Raw genomic sequence first — 19,203 nt, 5'->3', positions numbered from 1 at the left:
ACCTCTGGCCGCGTGAAATGATAACCTAGGGGACTTGGCTGTGACGTCATAGTAGTAAATTGGGTTTAGATGCTTCCTCATTCTCTCTAGATTTCACTAGTATTTATGACCAATTTTCCGGAGTGTTTTTCCTTCAAGAGGCCTCATATTTGTGGTTAGAGGATTTGAAATACTTGCATGACAAGCTTTACTCGTTCAGGAATGTGGGGTCCCCGCTGTGTCCTAACATGCAATGTTAGAAATCCGATGCCAACGTTTGGTAAAAAAGGTACGGATAAGACGAAGACATAGTTGTGAAGTACCTGTTATAATCCGCGAAATTCGTATTCAGGTATTCAAAACAAAGAGTAGTTCTGCTGCTGTAGTTTTAAAACCACTCTACGAGTTAATTGCTAAAAAACTTTCTTGATTCATCTCTAACACACACACACACACACACCAATTTAAATTGTGTTTGCACGGCCCTCACCATTTTCTTAAGTCATAAATCGGACGACATTCCAGCTGAAGGGGGACAAAGATGTCGCAGTCATAAAATTTTGCTATAATTTGCAATATCTAATTTGAAAAAAACCCCAGTTTTCTACCTTTTCTCTCGAAATTCCAAGTAGAAACGCGTGTTTAGTAGGGCCGCTTGGCTAAGCATCGAAGCGGGCTGTGATTGGTCAGTTCGTGTGTGCACCGGACACCTAGAACTTCTGAATGCTAGCACAGACGTCGAGAACAACTATAAACATCAGAAAGCATTGTGATTGGTAGAAAACTTTTACATTTCATCTCTGATTACCAAACAACTTTTGAAGAGAAAAATGGCTTCTTACAAGACCGAGTGCGATGTCTGCTGTTCTTCATTCAGTACCACCACTGCCTTACTTAAACACAGAAATTTAAAACATCCGAAAGCAAAATCAGTCAAGAGTCTTTCTTTTGTTAAAGGCGAAATAATAGTAGCAGAACCAAGTGGAAGATACCGCAGCTCTTCTAGCTACAAAGCGTGGATCGCCGGAGTCACTGAAAGCATAAATTCAACTCTTCATCATAAGGCATGCAGTAAGTATCCGTCTAAGAAATCAAGATACATCATAAAAAAAAACATTAGATTTACCTGCGAGCAGTCAAAATTATAAGGTATCTTGACTCTCCTAAGCATAAAATATTTTAGCTGTAAACACAACTGTAATGAATCGGTCAAGTTTTTTCCTAAGTTTCTGGCAGCTTTTAAATTTTTAAATTCCGTTGATGCACGGCATTTCACCAGCTCTCTAATTCAATACTCTTATTCTACTTTAGGCAAATGGTTAAGAGTTGAACGCCACCATGTTCCTGAGCAATACCTCCGAAATCTTCTTTATCATATGCCAAGCGCTTATTTAAATGCCGTGAAGGATGTAAGGCATTTACGGCTTCCCGTCTATTGGGATACAACCGTATCCCAAACCTACCGAAATTTCGATTTGGAGGTAAGGGCTGCATTTGGTCGTCAGGAGGGACTTCAACTACAGACTAAGAAGTCTTATATTGGCGAGAACATTGCTCAACCAAGCACGCTGCAGCTTACAGGAAGGGATGCCATCAACGCCGCCAAAGCGCAAGCTCGTGGAGATGGTAACCTTAACCAGCTCGAAATTCCCACCATGGATGTAGAATTAGTTGTTGGTCATGGTGAAGGCAGAGCAACAAGGGAATTTCATATCATTTGGTTTCCAAATATGTATTCAAGTAATTCTCATGGCAAGCTAATTTTTAGATATTTTGTAGCCAAAGTGTCGATCTAGCGTATCAAATTAGTTGACAGATCATATAACAAACAACAATAATTTATAATTAAGTGGTTGATTCTATTCTTGGACTGTAGATACTGCAGCGCTTGTACTTATTAGTGTGATACGAGAAATAAAGATTAGCTAAGACTACTGAAGCGGACTTTCTTTTGTCTTTTAAATATAGTTCATTTGCTTAACCCTTATGTTTCAAATAATATATATGTTTAGTTGTTTCATTACCTTGTTTCGGATCATGAAAAGTAACAAACTAAGTCTAACGACTTAAATATAAAGTTTAATCGTTTAGTCGATGTTACAAGTTGTCAACAAAACATAATGGCTTAAATGGCTAACCAAAAAAGGAATCCTTTATTCTCTTGCTTTCTTTCTTTCTAGTCTATCTTTCGTTTTTTTTTCTTTCATTCTTTTTCTTCTTTTTTTACTAACAGTTAATAGTCACCCTGACTTTTCAAATGAGTTGCTTTTTATTCTTTAAGGCAGGGTCAAACGCTGTACTTTACACGAGCCGAACTTAATACAAAGAAATCTAAATAATGGGTTTTGCTTATTTGTATTAGGTTCAGCTCGCGTGAAGTACGGAGTCTCACGTCGAGCTTAAATTGCTAGTATTTCATTAGCTCTTGATATAGCATAATTATCCTGTGCTGTAGTTTCAAATACTAAAATATTTTCGAGTTCATAAAAGGTCCACAGGTCCTTCAAAAAAACCTAGAAGAATCAAAGCAAAAATTTATAAAAGTTTTTGAAAATGTGCTGGAAGCCTCAAAAAGGATGATGGAACAATTTCGTACGAGGAGGAATGAAACTATAAAACCGAGAGAATGCTTCTAATTGAAGGGCGACGAGACGGAATGTCGTGCACAGCCATTTTAAGATTAAAAGTCAGCAAGTGGATTTCTCGACAACTTGTTGGTTTCATGACTTCTTTAACGTGGATAAACATATATCCAAGTGAATATATGTCACTTGCTATGCTTTGCGTACCCTGGCCTCGCGGAATCTCTGGAGCAAAATATGGGTACTTCTTTAGATGGGCTCTTTGTTCCGGCAGCGGAAGGATTTTCCGTGATTTTGGGCTGTCAATTGTTCGTGCTTTGCCGAAATCCACTAATACTGGATTGTAGCCTTCCCCTCGTTTCCCCAACACAACATTGTTCACTTTAATGTCGTTGTGAAGAAATCCCACTTCGTGCACTCGAGAAACGGCGACAGTAACTTTTTTCATGACACTTAACCATTCTTCATTTGCCATGGACAGCTTTTTAATCGCTTTTAAGAGCGTCAGACTTTTTTTCGCTTCACTGTGAAACTGGATAATAAGGCGATAGGGCTTAATTTGCGTCCCAATTCCTAACAAAAGCGGTAGTCCACGATGGTGTCCAAGACGAGACAACACAGACGCCTCGTGGAGAACCTCTTTCTTTACGTGGCTTTCATCCGTGTTTGGATGGCAGTGGTATTCTTTAACAGCTACCTTTATTCCTCTGTACCTGGCCAAATAGCAGCTCCCGAACATACCCGCACCCAAACACGTCGTACTTTTTATAATTTGGCAAGGCGAAATTTCTTTGACTGTGTTCTGTGTTCGTCATCCCCTTGCCCTTGCCCTTCGTCGTCTTTAGCGTTATCTAAGTCAATTTCCCGGCAAGCTTCATCCGTAATATTTACCACCATCTCTTGTTCTCTCCAGATCTGGGCGACGGGTCTCTCCGACATTATCTACACCATTCAATTTTTCGACGTTAGCAGAATCAGTCTCATCTGGTACCATTTGATCGGGAACTTGGTTTGTCTGTTTGAACTCTTGTCTCTTGTTTCCTGCTCCAGCAACCTGTAGTAGTGGCTTTACGTTTTTCTTTCGGACCCTCCATCTCTTCTTGGCCTCCTTTCTAATCTCTTTAATTTTCTCTTTGTCTTTTAAATTTTTCCCCTTGTTCCTAGCCATTTGTGCGCAAGCTAGAGATTTTAAAAAAGATATCGGAACACTCAACTAGCACTAGCACACGTGACGGCTTATTATCGAGCTTTAACACTATAATGGAAATGAAGCCGTTTGCGGGTTGGTCGATGTTTGACAAATGCCGTTGATAATTTCAAACAAAAGAAATCACCGGTCTCCTTAATTAGACGTATAATTGGACGCTGAGGAAGCTGCAGGAAATGATTGATAGTATATAATATACCTGTAACGCATTTGAAAAAAAGTACGCATGATAGACAGTGAAAATTGATAACTGCCATATTCATTCAAAATACAGGTTCATATTTTATTTAACGGGATTTCCAACTAGTAACAACTAAAAAATCCTAATACCTTCCAGATAACAACAGCCCATTCAGTGCTGACTACCCAAGGAAGGCAGTAGAAATGATATTATTTTGAAAAAATCCTAATACCTTCCAGATAACAACAGCCCATTCATTGCTGACCTCCCAAGGAAGGCAGTAGAAATGATATAATTTTGAAAAAGCCCTAATACTTTTCAGATAACAACAGCCCATTCAGAGTTGACTACCCAAGGAAGGCAGTAGAAATGATATAATTTTGAAAACATCCTAATACCTTCCAGATAACAACAGCCCATTCAGTGCTGACTACCCAAGGAAGGCAGTAGAAATGATATAATTTTGAAAAAATCCTAATACCTTCCAGATAACAACAGCCCATTCAGTGCTGACTACCCAAGGAAGGCAGTAGAAATGATATAATTTTGAAAAAATCCTAATACCTTCCAGATAACAACAGCCCATTCAGAGCTGACTACCTTTTATTCCCTAGGAATAGCTTTTTAGTTTTTATCTATGTAGTCCAACTTAGAATATTTAACATAAGTTGGATCCTGTGGGCTTTCATTTCAGCAAAGGACCAAGAGAACTTATTCATTATGATTGGCCCATGGTTGATGAAGTCTTTTGCAGACAAAATTACACAGCTTCCTGCCCCTTCACTACTTGTTGGTCCTGTCTGACTTGGCATCCCAAAACGTCTGAAATGGTCAGTACCCCCATTCCAGAAGGAACTGGAAAGTTCCTGATGATCAGGCAACATCACTTGCAAAATATCTAGGAGGTGCTTGATTCCTTTGATTACATACTGACCTGGTACCAGTCGAAGGCCATCATCAAAACGCAGGGTCTTGCCTTCAATATCAACATATACTAGCCCCCAGTGATTGGTCATATGCACTGGTGTTAAGATCTGCTTTAGCTTTTGACCATGAAGGTTGGCATTGAGTGACTCAACTTTCTGATAAAGGAAATCATTATCACAATCAATCCACTGCCAAAATTCAGTTGGTAGATACGAAGTATCTTTCTTGTCTGCCTCATAAGATTCCCTAAGAAAGCATTGAATGCAATTTATTAATTGAATGCAATTTATTGATTTAGTTCAAACTTCACTTTATTGTATATAACTTTTTATGTGTATTGAATGTATTTTAGTTTTGCCTCTTTCCCCCTTCTTTGAAAGTATTATATAGTTTCAAGGTGCAGAAATATTCTCTTAACCCTTTTGGGTTGTTTTTCTTCTGCTCCTCCCAGTTAATTTAAAAAAAATAGTGATGTAAAGTATAAACTTCTTATTCTGGGAAATAAAAAAACCTTGAAACCTTGAAACCATGTCTATCACCATGTTGTCAATGTATCTTTCCATTGCTAGGTACGAAAAGGACTCTACATCTATAGCCTTGGATCTATGCTTAAGGACAATAGTAGTAGGTCTATTGTGCCATAATTGCACACCAATCCTTGCCCTGTCAGCATCTGCAATGTTATCTATCTCATCTAACCAGCCAACTTCTGCTTTAATTTCCTTTCGAATACTGGATATCAAAGAGTATCGTTGAAGAACTAGCAAACCCCTGCTACTGAGATCCTATTTTCACACCAGTAAGAATTTGAGATTTGCCTTTTTCCCCCTTCATTAGGTTTTCAGCTCTTGTCAGAACACTAGAACATGGCCTTTCCTTGAGCTTTCTGGGGTCTGTTTCTTTAAATGTTCCATAAATGGCTCTGACATGGGTTCTTTGAAAACCAACATCCGGTATTCCCATACATGCTATATCAGCTCTTGGAATGTTATGGTTTGTCATCGAAAGGGCTAGCTCATTTCTTGTTATGTCTGGCTTAATTTGATGGTAAGATAATTCTGAGATATTCCCTCTAAAGGAAGTTTCCTCTTGTTTGTCAGTACAGGATTAAAAATCATCTTCCACTTCACTGTCACTATCGATATCGATTACTTCTGTTGGATGATATTTGCTTGAATCACATTTAGTGGTAAAGTCATCATCATCATTATCACCATACATATCATCTCTGTCACCACCACAATCATCATCACTAACACCGCTACCATTACCATCTTCAGGATCCTCCTCCTCCTCCTCCTTTTCCATATTATCAACACTGGCACTATCATCATTCTTTGCAATTGTTGGCAAGAGATTTAGTATATTGATTGCAACTGGCTGAGGGAGTTTCACTTCTTGTTTTTTTCTTTCATACCCTGCTTCCCAAACATCATGATTGTAAGACATATGGACTCTTGGGTCTGTTAGCTCACTCACTCTTGTGCCTTTGCCTTTAACAAAAACATACTCCAGGTGATCCTCACCAAACATTTCCTTAAACAGCCCATTCATAAGACATATCCAGAACTTATCTTCTGTGGTCCAATGCTGGACTGGATATCTTGGTTTCCATCCACAACCTCGAAATTTGAAGTGACGGGAACCTGAAAGTTGCAAAACAATATACACTAATAAAGTGCTTATTGCTTTGGTAATTGACTAGGGATGTAAATAATTAAGTAAACATATTTAAACATAATAATTATTGATGTTCTTATATCAATTCCAATCTTTCAGCACCAGGGATGGAACCCAGAACATTGGACGCCTAGTCATTTGATAAAATGTTTTTGACAAAAATTTACTTTGAAAATACATAATATTCATAGTCATAATATTCACATACAGTCATATTAAAACAGTAATTCCTCTCTCTTTCCTTATTAATAATACTTAAGCAAAAATTTCTTGATTCTGATTGGCTGAGAGCAGTTCTGTTTTTTTGAAAATCAAGTGCATAAAAATGGAAAGAAATCAAATGAAAATGTAAGCATTCTGATTGGCTTGGAAACAATAGAAATCATGTCAGCCTCGCCATTTTCTAGGCATTCTTGTGCCTTTACAAACTGATAGCGAAGTTCAAGGAGTTTTCCTGAAAACCAATGTATGAGAATTTGTTCTACTGTTGAGGAAACAGGTAATGTAAAAATCAATATCTTAATTTTAAAATAAAGTTAATTTTTAGGTTTATTCAATACACCTTTCTTTTAAAGTGTAAATTTTCATATTTGTTTTATATTTTTCATGCTAAAAATTGGCCAAATATACAAACTGTTTGTTACAGTCACAGCCCTAATGAACCATGAAAACTTAGGTCCTTTTTTGTCTTTTTTCCAACTAATTCAATCAGCGCTTGATATAAAAAGGAATGAAACCACTTTTAGGAACCATTTAATCAGAGCACACAGCACAATATTGACGTGTTTCTCAGTAGTTCCCATGAGAAAGCTAAAAAAAAAAACACCTAAAGTTTGTTGTGATTGGATGCTGCCATAATTATATGCAGAAAAAAGTCCAAAGGGTTCATGGTTCGAGCGCTATGACTGAAATCAAGTAATAAGTATAACCTACATGATTGTGCTTCCCCTGAAGTATCATGGTTGGTGGACCTGGAATACATCATGCGGTGTAACTTGTGCGATGCTTCAAACCTTTGGTTAGAAAAAAGACGAAATGACCTGTGCAGTCTAAAAAGCATTGCACTGTGATCGATAGTCAGATGGCCATAGTCACCACTGCCAAGCGTCAAACCAAACGTGACGAAGTAGACCTCCCCACAACTGGCACTTAAAAGAACAGAAACCAATTAGAAAGAATGGACCCTCATATTTTTTGGTTCCCTTTATTGGTTGCATACCTTGATTTCATAAATGTCAATTTATGTGCATGCATGGTTAGAAATCACTTATTCTGTCAGTTGATTGCATAATTATCAGACTTGTAATTGGTTTTACATTTCTTAGAAATTTTCACTGGTCATTGGGCAGTGTTGTGTAATGACTTCAATGATCTTTGAAATAAATTGATCCAGCAATGTTAGCTGTAAAAAATGGTTGATAACATACCTTCATATAATGTTCTACCTGTAGGTGAGCTGCAGCACCTGCCATGGCATTTTTCTTTGAATCTACTTCTTTGTTTTTCTTCCTTCTCTTTGCTTGCTTGGCAATTCCAATAGCACCTGTACAGTGTGTGGCCCAGTATCCTGCCACTTCAGCTAAAAATCGCTGTAACTCCCTTTTATTAAAAGCTAATGCATTGAAACCCGACCAAATTATGAATCAATTATTCTGCAACACAATAAGAACAAATTTGTCATTTGTATCCTTTGTCTTTGGTTTGCATCGCAGTTTTAACAAAGTGGTTTGGAGGTCCAGTATGCTGCCATCTGGTCCAGTATCCTGCCACTGCCAATAACTGTGCGGTTTATTGAGATCCCTGTGTTGTTTAGGAGCTAAATAGCAAAAAGGCACTTTCTAAATACACACTTAATAGTTTCTTACATTAAAAATTGCAAAACAAGTTAGATATCATGCAGAAACAACGCCAATTTTACTGCGCACTTTAGCATTTGCGAAAATTCCATGAGATCAATAGTATTTATGCAAGTAAACTGTTAGCTCTCTGATAGAAAATGCGTAGATCGTATCTAAATCTATCAAAATATCGCAAGAAAAAAGGAAAGCATCAATAACATTAATTTATCGCAATCTGTAGATATAAATGAATATAATGTCAACATGTTTAATTTTAATTCAGGAGGTTTAACCGCTGTTCAAAGCCATTTAGCTGCCATGGCAATTATCCCTTGGCTAACGCTAATCCACCTTCAAACAACCGGGCCCAGGATACATTAATTCAACACTCCGTGCACAGAATTTATAAGCAATACTTTTATTTATAATCTTTAACTTCGACGCTTAAAGCATATGCACTTCAAGAACGGTGCTTTCATCCATAGCAGCGACCGCTGCTCGCACTTTCTGTAACACATACTGGTGGCCACTCTTGACTTCTATTCTGTAGGAGCATGGAATTACAGCACCTCCCCCTAGGGGAATGCTGGTTGGGCCACGGGGGAAAGCTTTTACATGGCACGCCCATCTGCCTTCTGGAAAGTAGAGGTTGCATATTATCAGTAGTTTACACTATTGATCATACTCCTGTGTCCTTATCTGCGGAGGCAACAGGGAAATTATATATATTGGAATGGGAGATGACTGCGGTCCTAGTTGAGAGTTTGCCACAAAGTAAATACACCTAGCTAATAATCAGAAGCCATTCAAACCCAAAACTTCCTACTCACAGGACAAATTACATTTAGCTTGAGTTTAGAGAGATGATAGCTCAAAACAAAGAACAATCTACCAAAGTAACCAATTTTAATATGCAATCTCTAAAACAGGGATGTGAAACAAATAATTTGATAAAAGGATAAGAGCGATTTTTATTAATCCGCACAAGAAAGTAGATTCTAAGTGTGTTTGACGGGTTAACAAGAACCACCCTATAGCCTCCTCACGTCCATATTAGTGCAGCTTACCAGTTGATATCGTTGATGTCAGGGGATCCTAACAATTCCCAAAAGCACTTAGAAATTCCCCTAGGGACCCTCCCGATAGGGAGGCCAGCAATTGTCCTGACTGTCTCTCCGCGCTTCTCGTCAGTAACCATATTCCATTCTGAAGCCGGTATTTGGTCCAGTTTTGGCACCCAAACGAGGCATGCATTGGGGTCATGTTTGTTTCCTAGCTCTCTCGTCACTGATAATAACATCGCCGGGGGAGGTCTGATTTGGAACTCATGATATCCTTTAATTACCGCGTTGTCTATCAAGATAATATGCATTCTAATAGGAAAAGCAAAGCAAAAAAATTTCAACCAGAACTAATAAAACGCAATATGACATATAACAGTTGACATATCCTTATGCACCCAAGCTTTAACGTGACGACTCAAAAAGAAAGTGATCTACTAGCGCACTCATTAAGAGAATTTCTAAACAACTTAAAAAAACCGCAACATTTAAGTGATTTAAGATGTTCAATAGCAAAATTAAACAGCCGCGCGCGCAATATGCTCATCTTCAAATCACGAAATGCGTTGCGATTATTTCATGAAAATAATAAGGTATTATGTTTATGTCTCTTTTAGGCATTTGACAGGTTTATCTTGTGAGGTTCTTAATTTGTGCTTCATGGATTGGCAAACTTTAATTGCAACCTATGATGATATTTGCTTTCAAGAGAAACGTTCTCTAACGATGACTCGAAATCGTTTGAAAATTGTTTGAAAAAGTTTTTTCCTCGATTCTCATTGCTTCCTTGGTCTTTTGTTTTCTTTGTCCTTTCTCTTCTTTTCCTGAATTTCTCGTTTTCTTTTTTCTTTTCGAGCTTTATCTTCTTCCGCTCTCTTCCTTCTTTCTTCCTTCATTTCTTCCCGTTCTTGGAACTTTTTCTGCTTGTCTGCTAGCTCGCGCGCTTTCTTTAGTTTCTCATCCAAAAGGATCTGCCTTGACGCGGGCCCGCTGACGAAATTTGGAATAGTTCGCTTTATATTCTTTCTTTTTGGAGGGCCTTTTGCTTCTAAGGTAGGGTATGTCAGGATTTCTTTCAGCAACGTTCCTGATCTGGAATCGCTCAGTGGTTGAGAAGGCACAGAACATAAGGCCATCCTTTCCTTTGGCTTTTCTGTCGTCGAGGTGCTGGCCTTAGAGAGATTGACACTAGAGTTGTCAGGAAAAGCCTTACGATAAAGCTTTTGCCAGGCGTTAAAAGTCGGGCTGCTTTCGATATCATAATTCTCTTCAACCCGACGGCGGTACTTGTCTCGAGTGGGCGTTGCCAGCACTCCATCTAATTCCTTAAACGCTGCATGTGTTGCACTTTCATTAGCGGCTGGCGCTGAATTAGCTTCTCCAAGAGTGTTCGTCGCAGCGAGTACACTCTTTGATACCTGGCCTCTATCCAAAGGGTATATACCCGATTTTCGAAAAGCACCGCTCAGAATAGTTGGAATCATAACCTCTTCCCAAGTAGGTTTAAACACAGCACAAAAGTTTTTCTTATTGATGTCGGCATTCGGATTTGCTTGGTTAAAACGCCTGAGTGAGTTATACCAGCTTTTCTTCATTGGGCCGAAGAGACTTACGTCAGCTGGTTGCAACATATGTGTCGTGTTCTTTAGAAGAGCATAAATATGAACACCATTTTGTTCTGCTAACTGAAACGTTTCCAGATCTAAATGTGAATCGTGGCTATCGATAAGCAACACAACGGGTCTTGCTGGTGGCAGATTGGGTATAAAGTGATTTGCAAGCCTCATATAAAAGGTTGAAGTGTCCATGTAACCGGATGGTGTGACAGAAAAAACACTTCCTTGGACCCCTCCCTCAAGAGGATTCTAAGTCACAGGTATCCTCTTCCCTGGGAAGATAAAATACGGTGTCATCCACTGGCCACGCGTTAAAGCAAGGCAGCATGGTTATGCGCTCACGGTTTCCTGTGGTTACTTGATACGGTGCCTCTTTCTGATTTGATGGTCCAAGCACGTTTCCAGTACGCCCTTGCAAATCAAAACCAGTCTCATCACAATTCCATAGATGCGCTGGGGAATCTGTAAGCCCTTTCTCTGTCAAAAACATTTCGAACTCATCAAACCAGCCATTAACATCCTCCTTTGTGATTCTCGCTCGTTTTTTCTCAAGAGGGCGTGCCTTGCGGAGCTTCACTTTGGGGTTACGGCTAAGAAAGCTTCTGTACCACCTACGCCCGGGCATATTATCTTTGAATGGAGTAGCTCTACCGTCCTTATCCAAAAATTGCTTGACTGATAGAAGGAACCCTTGCTTAGACATTCCAAAGCCACGGTTTGACAGTTCAATCAACCATTCCGCCAAAAGGTTCTCTTCAGTTTTTGCCAACGCTGAAGGGGGACCCCTGCGCCTATCAAGTTTTACTTTTCCATTTATACGATCGGCTAGTGTTTGCCTGTTAACACCCCATATTTTGGCTGCTTTCCTTATGCTCAATTTATTTTCTTCCACATCATTCATAGCGTCGAGGAATAATTCCAAGCGGCTCTCTTTTACACTTTCGCTCTCCATACAAAATTTTCTATAACATCCGCTTATTGATATTACAATCTAAAACACAAACAAATACATCGCAGTTTTTTTTAAAAACGTTCTAATGAATTTAATACTCCTAAATGACCATTTCTAATTTTAAAATTGTATAAAATTTAAGAAATTAAGCGTGTTACGAGGCCGCTTTATTTATCTATTTAAACAGCACGAACACATTAATGCATGATGAACACGAACGCGCGCAAAATCTACAAATGTCTCGCTTGGTAACAACAACTTCTCTAGATAAATTAAACTAAATCCATTTAAAACAAACTTGATATCCTGCAAATATATCGCATACATTATTCACATAGCTATTATCAACTTATTACAAATATATTTCGCTGTTCATTTACAAAATGATGAGAATGACTTATCAAGCACTAGCTTATTTGGGTATCTATCGTGTTTTAATTTATTCATCTCCTGCTCTTCGGTCGTAGAATTGAAGAAATAAAACAGCCAAAGCAACATCTAGCCCTTCTACTGCTTTATCAATATCAGTACATAGTTTTAAGAACCTCTTAGGCAAAGGAATACAGATCTTTATTCAATTTATAAGACAAAGAAGAAGTTGAACGATAAACTGGCAGAAAAAAGGGCCCCCAAAGCCTAAACTTTGTCCTTGCTTCTAGAGCCTATTATTCAAACGAAAACTTATTTAATGGACCATTGTACAAATTTCTCCTCAATTTTGGTTTGTCTTTTAGTAGTCTCCTCCAATTTTTTCTCAATCAATAACTTGAGAACTAATTAAGTAAAAAATAAATGATTTCCACTCATTAAGTTAAAATAAAATGTCAAATTAATAACTATTTTTTGCTACTTCAAATTCTAACCTTTGGTTTCAGTGAGCTCTACATGTTCAGTTCTTGTGCCATAATCCCTCATGTATTGTTCTTTTTTCAGGATTCCTTCAAGAAACTATAAGAAAATAGGATATACAATAGAGAAACATCATTACATGCATGCATGCTGACAGCTAGTGCCATCATATATAGCCACCATTTAAACATTATTTAAACATTATTTAAACATTATTTATTTTATTCTGGCCTATCTGAGAAATGATGACCACAGATAACAACAGTCTAAGAAACATTTGTCATATATTTTTGATTTGCACTGTATTCTATAGCTTCCATTCTTATAAGATATTGATAATCCTTACTCTAACAGCTTCACAGAAAATGCAAAACTCCACATCAAGGCCCTTTCCCCCAAGCATGAACTTTTCATCATTTTTTTTTACTATCAGCAAAAGCAATGCCTTGTAGTCAAGGGTAACTATAAAGAATGATAATTGGTATTAATAAAAAACATGTGAATAAAGAAATTGGCATAGCTACATATATTCAGTTATTATTTTTTCAGTACCTACAAATTTGATATCATAGGTTTCTCCATCCATTGTCAAACCGTGTTGTTTGATGACCTGCCTTTCATGGTTGAGTTTTTTTATCAGTGCTTTCAAATTGACCCTTTAAGAATATAATAAAGAGATTTTTTATTAAGAATTACATGAGCTTTTAAAACTACATTTTGAATCATAAAAACATAATTGGGAAATTTCTATTAGGAATGATTAATTGTGGCTTCTAAGATGGAATACCAATGGTCAGTAGGCTGAGTAATAATACAGTCTTACACTCATTAACAAATTCATGATAAATAATTATAATTAAAAAACTTACAATTTTCACTTATCTATCCTCTTTGCAATTTGCAATTGCAAGAGGATAAACTGCTTCTGCACTTTCAGAACTTTGGAAATTGCAGTCAACTGGCACAATTCCAACCGAAACTTGATCTTTACCTATTAAACTTGTTTAGAAAATAATTGAGGCCTGAGATATAGCTAGCCTGTTATGATGTAGTGTTAAGTAGATAGGCAAAGATTCTGACATCTTTTCATGTAACATCCAATAAAGCCATATATAACACCATACCAAAAAGTGGTCTGCCATCCAGTTTTAAGTTGAAAACAAGTTTTTGTTTTTAACATTGTCGCAGCCTGGCCTCTCTTATTGCCCACATGAGGACACCTGGAAGGGAAGTACAGTGACCAGAGAGGCCATCTGGAAGGGGCTCTACGCCAACTGCATTTTTCACAACTGCAAATATCATTTCCTTCAGTGCCTTTACCATGTTCTTTGAAAGCAGCAACTGAGCATCACTTGATTTCTTGAAGAAAATATTGTGGAGAATTAGTACTGACCAATGAATATGAGTGCGCTTATGACTGCATAGATGAAGAACAGAAGAAAGTGATTGTAACTAGTCAGGAAAACTAGTAAGGAAATGGATGCATGAATGGATAATAAAACAAAATAAATGACACACAAGTGTAAATAGATTATTGAATTGTCAATAGAAAGAAAAGAAGAATGAATAATGTACAGTGTGGATTAAGTTAGGGACAACATTAAAGTAATAACATTAGTTGTTATTTTTGAGCTAATAATTCATAAAAAATACTAACCCCACTCCTGCCAAGATTCAAGTAATTTAGTATAGTTTGCCAACCATCATCTGGGAGCTTGGTCTTAATTTTTACAAGAAGCTGAACCCAGTCCGGAACTCTTAAAGTAATGGTTTGCTTTGCCATTACATCTTCACCAACAAGTTTTACCAGGCTCTTGTGAGGGTCGTACTTCTTGGCCGAGATTTCCATGGATTCAGATAATTCTTTATTTAGAAATTGCAATGCTTGCTCTGCATCATAGAGAAGACTGTGTCCCATGAAACTACCAAATGAATCTGGACTTACTGACTCTTTAAGTGATTCGATGATTTTGTTACTTTTCTTCAACACTAATTTTCTTTTGGTTATTGGGCCTATTTGAAGTTCCGCTACTTCTCATATTGTACTTTTACACGACCAATAATCGATATCGACATGGCTGGATCTCTCTGAATTGTCAACTGTGGTTGGTGTAGGTGGAGGAGTGCCGATTAATTCATGGCTCTCTCTGCATTCTTGATTGAGATATCTCGGTAAGTATCGAAGACCACGTCGATTCTGTTACTCTGGGCACCCTCGTGAAGAACTTTTGTTAGAAGTGAAGATGCAACCATTGCAAAGGTTGTCTGTCGCCCACTAACACTCAACTTCAAATCAGCCAGCTGTACATCCTTTTGCAGGGAGGTCGCCAAGGCTGCCTTGTTTGTTTTCCGAGAAAGTCCTTCTGTAGTAGCTAAAGACCATGGCAAAGGCCCTAGACTGTACTGCAGCAATTCTGTGACTTCGATTTTTCGGCTTTGACCAATGATGATGATTCGTCCGAAGAGAGATCTGTCAGCTTTCAAGATCATTGTCCTGCCATCGACGGAGACTTTTTTCTTCTTATTAAGGGAAGAAAAGGTTTACATTTTCTTCAACTTGATTTTGTCATGAAATTTTATCTGTGGTGGCGAGGATTCCAGCCGCTGCTCTCTGAAAACTTTGTAGGCTTCTAACCCTACTTTCTGAGCGTCAGGTCTCTAGTTACATCGTCAGGTGCTTGTTTCACTGTAGATAAACTAACAAGCTCTTTGCTTTCTGTGAAGGGGTTATTCCACCCTTCAATCAGACTCTCTTCCTCTCCTGCAGAAAAACAAGATCAGATGGAACCAGACATTCCTTAACAGACTCCGTGGATCATTAAGGGAGAGAGCCTTGGAAGTTTTCAACTTCAATAGATCTTGGTTTTCTATGACTGGTTTATGTTGTGTATCCGTGTTTTTTCGCTTCATTTGAACTAGCTGGACATCAAGCATCTCATTTGAACAGTTAAACCTTGGGCCAGTTGAGAGCTTCAAACCACGGTTTAAAGGAGGCTGATTCATATATCTCTCAATGGCATGTAGATAGCCCAGGAATGTTTTCTTGCTGTACATCTCGCCGGTTGTCTTTCGTGCGTCGGGATAAAACCTGCGGACATTTGCATCCAGTTGACCAAGCGTCATCTTCTCAAGAGGTGTTTGAATGTGCTTCTCTTTGCACCATGCTAAAAGAATAAAGGTTTGAATTTCTTACCTATTATCGAGAAATTATTTTTTGGTTTTCTTAGTTGCAGTGTGAAGCGCACTCAACAAGCTGTTGTGCAAAACCGGTTAAAAACGATGTTTTATTACATTACTTAGTGAATTAGTAGGAGATGTTTGCCGATAGATCGATTCTCTGCTTTAAAAATATGTAAACAGTTTGCTAGCAATAAAAACAAAGCGAAAAGATTGGTGTTTAATATTTTATGATTTTCCTCGTTGATAGTGATAGCTGTCTACAACACAACATACGGAAGCCACGTTAGTGTTTATTGTCTGTGTTTTAACTTTTTGGCGAAAAATGTTTTTCATGAAAACTAGTTTCTATCTTTTTAACTAAGTCAAAAGCTCATACCATTTTATCTCATAAAAGCTATTAATTAATTTTTCTTACCTTTAAACGTGGAAACACACCAGTTTGTGGTTTTATGGTCTTGGCAGACTGCTTATCAGTGAGGATATTTTGCAACTCGCTTTCGTTCAAGTTAGCAAATCTTTGGGAATTTGTTTCTGGTTTTTGTTGTTTATTAACTGGGGGTTCAATATTTTGTTCAAACTCAAAATCAAAATTAGGAAGCTCATAATCTTTCCTAGATGGAAAAGAAGCCATATTTCTAGTTTTAAGTCACGAAACACTTTGCTATTTGCTACAGCTAGCGAACCAACGGTGAATTTTTCGCCGCTTCACCGTAAAAAATTTTTTTATGGGATATCTCTATGGGATATCCATTTTTTTCACATAGCAAGTTAGCCAATCAGAGCACGCATTATATATTGCCTATGTTATGAATCAAAATATATATCTGAATATTTTTGTTTCATTACTTATTAGATAATAATTGTACACTTGAGCTTAAATTATGAGGTCTCTAGGTCTCGTTTTGAAATTCTTTGTTGTGATCACTCGACCATAGTCAGAGACTATTAAAAATTTAGCTTCTTTGACGTTCTTCAACTCAACCTCCTTATTGGTGATTTCTATCTTTGCTATTTTCAGAAGGTATTTTAAACAATGGATTTCTTCACTTGCAGCCTGAAGTTCCTGTTCCATTTGTGATAGTGGTTCAGGTAGCTCAGGTTCTGTGTTTCACTATATTTGAAGAATTTTTTTATATCATTTACCAATTTTCTGATATCTGTTATGTTTTTAAAATAAAATAATTATGTAATGCTTTTTAAATAAGGTTTTTAATGATATTAAAATATCAAGCCTTAAAAAAGTAGCCTGCGTGCACCTGTTTATTTCTCCGTAATAACCGTCTGCGAAAGTCTAGTCTCCCTCGCATCCGTTTTTAGTGTCGGTCGTCACGCAACGCTCCCTCCCCACAAACGGCTGCTTGCATTCGAACTACATTCCTTTCTCATTGTTTGGCCAATCACAAGACGGGTTAAATATTTAGAACCGTTGGCGGATTTTGATCTGACCAATCACCGTGCAGCTTTTATTTCGCATTCTCAACTCGTTCATAGAAGAAGTGTACATGCATGTTTGGCCTCGCGTCTTCAAAGTCCGGTATTCCTGATCCAAATGCGCATCAGAAGTCGGCTATCAAAACTTTAGTCGAAGAGAAAAAAAATATTTTTGTCAATCTTCCAACAGAGTTTGGCAAATCTCTAATTTACCAAGCTCTGCCTCTCGTATTTGATTACAAATATACACTAGAGTCTGGCCACATCGTGGTTGTTGTGTCTCCTTTAATTGAGACCTATAGATTCGACGACGAGTACGAGAACGAATCCGAGTTAAAACTTTTAAAGATTGGCACTATCTCTTTGTAGTCTTGATCGTGATCGTAAAAAATCGGAAATCGACTACGATTTAGCGTTACTCGTACTCGTACTCGTCGACGTATCTAAAGGTCGCTAATACGTCTAATGGATGACCAAGTCTCAAAGTTACGTAGTTTAGGAGTTAGTGCTGTGAAGATAAGCTCACTAGAAGAGGAAGAACGGTGTGAAGTCGAAAACGGCGAATATTCCGCACCGATTTCTTTCGAGGATGTTCTTCGGCAGCTCGATTGAAACTCAGCATGTTTATACTTTCGGACACTGTGATTGGCTCAATAGGAAACAATACGCTCGACCTCATTGGTACGATCCAAACAATGAGAAAGGAATGTAGTTCGAATGCTAGCAGCCAAAGTCCGCCATATATCGTATTCCCTGTGACCCGAAATAAGAAGCGATTTCTGATTGGCTCTCGCCCGGATCAATTCTTACCCGAGCTCTGATTGGTCGACAGCTCGTGCCAATCTCTTCCCGTTGCGCTGAAATATGCAAAATAAGAAAATGGTGTCGTCTAGTGTGTTGTTCAGTGAAGAGAGGTAGGAAAATGCTTATAAATATGTAAAAAAACAATTCGAAATCGAAAGTTTGTTGGAACTAGAAAAAGAATATTTAAGGAAGTTCATCGAGAGCGGAAATATATTTGTGAACCTCCCTGAAGGGTACGGTAAATCATTGATTTTTCAATGCCTTCCACTCGTGGTGGACGCACTCTATGAAAGACCGCGTGGATCGAGCATTATGTTGGTTATCTCTCCACTAAAAGCGCTGATGGTCGAAAAACTAAACAACATTGGTGTTCCCGCGGTTGCCATGCTGGAACAGGACGACTCAGAAGTGGTCCAACAAGTTATGAACGTCACATTTCACTGGACTAACTGGCCATTGAAGAAAAGGAGCTTGATCGTCATGACGCGTCGGAGTAGAAACGCTAGGACAGGTTTCTTCATTTGATTTCTTTGTTGGTTTGTAGTCTGTATGCCTGCACTTGACGATGCTTGCCTTTCAAACTGAAATTGAATGTCCTTCAAGTCTTGTAATAGTTGTCTTCTTCTTTTAAGTTATTTAAAACATTTACGACAACCTTTCTTGAGGTTTAAGGTTCTTGTTATTACATAAATTACAATTGGATTGAGAATTTTCCTGAGAGGCTGTGTTTTGAAAACCACTCTCGATGCAGGTTTGAAGCAACGTCTTCGTCTCTTCAAAAGTGCAAAACATCGGCGGTAAATATATTCACTTTCCTTTTATAAGAAATTCACAGGGCGAAAAATTATCTTAACTTACCTTTAATCAATAGATTAAAGTTGGTAAAGGTACCTTATATACCTTTAATTAACAACTT

General features: G+C 37.9%; 1 protein-coding gene and 1 pseudogene across 1 annotated transcript; both read right to left on the bottom strand.

Moving 5' to 3' along the window:
• Positions 1–2,589: 2,589 nt before the first annotated feature.
• Positions 2,590–3,300, bottom strand: LOC116306977 (sperm motility kinase 3A-like). Its single transcript, XM_031717113.2, has one exon. The coding sequence runs from the start codon at positions 3,298–3,300 to the stop codon at positions 2,590–2,592; it is 711 nt and encodes a 236-aa protein (XP_031572973.2).
• A 6,931-nt stretch (positions 3,301–10,231) lies between these two features.
• On the bottom strand, positions 10,232–14,721 carry LOC148912183 (uncharacterized; annotated as a pseudogene).
• Positions 14,722–19,203: the final 4,482 nt, after the last annotated feature.

The sequence above is a fragment of the Actinia tenebrosa genome, unplaced genomic scaffold (assembly GCF_029948245.1).
Source record: "Actinia tenebrosa isolate PJP-AT-01 unplaced genomic scaffold, QUT_ActTen_1.0 PGA_scaffold12__29_contigs__length_12842862, whole genome shotgun sequence".
NCBI classification, from domain to species: Eukaryota; Metazoa; Cnidaria; class Anthozoa; order Actiniaria; family Actiniidae; genus Actinia; species Actinia tenebrosa.
This window is presented reverse-complemented; position numbering and strand designations above follow the sequence as displayed.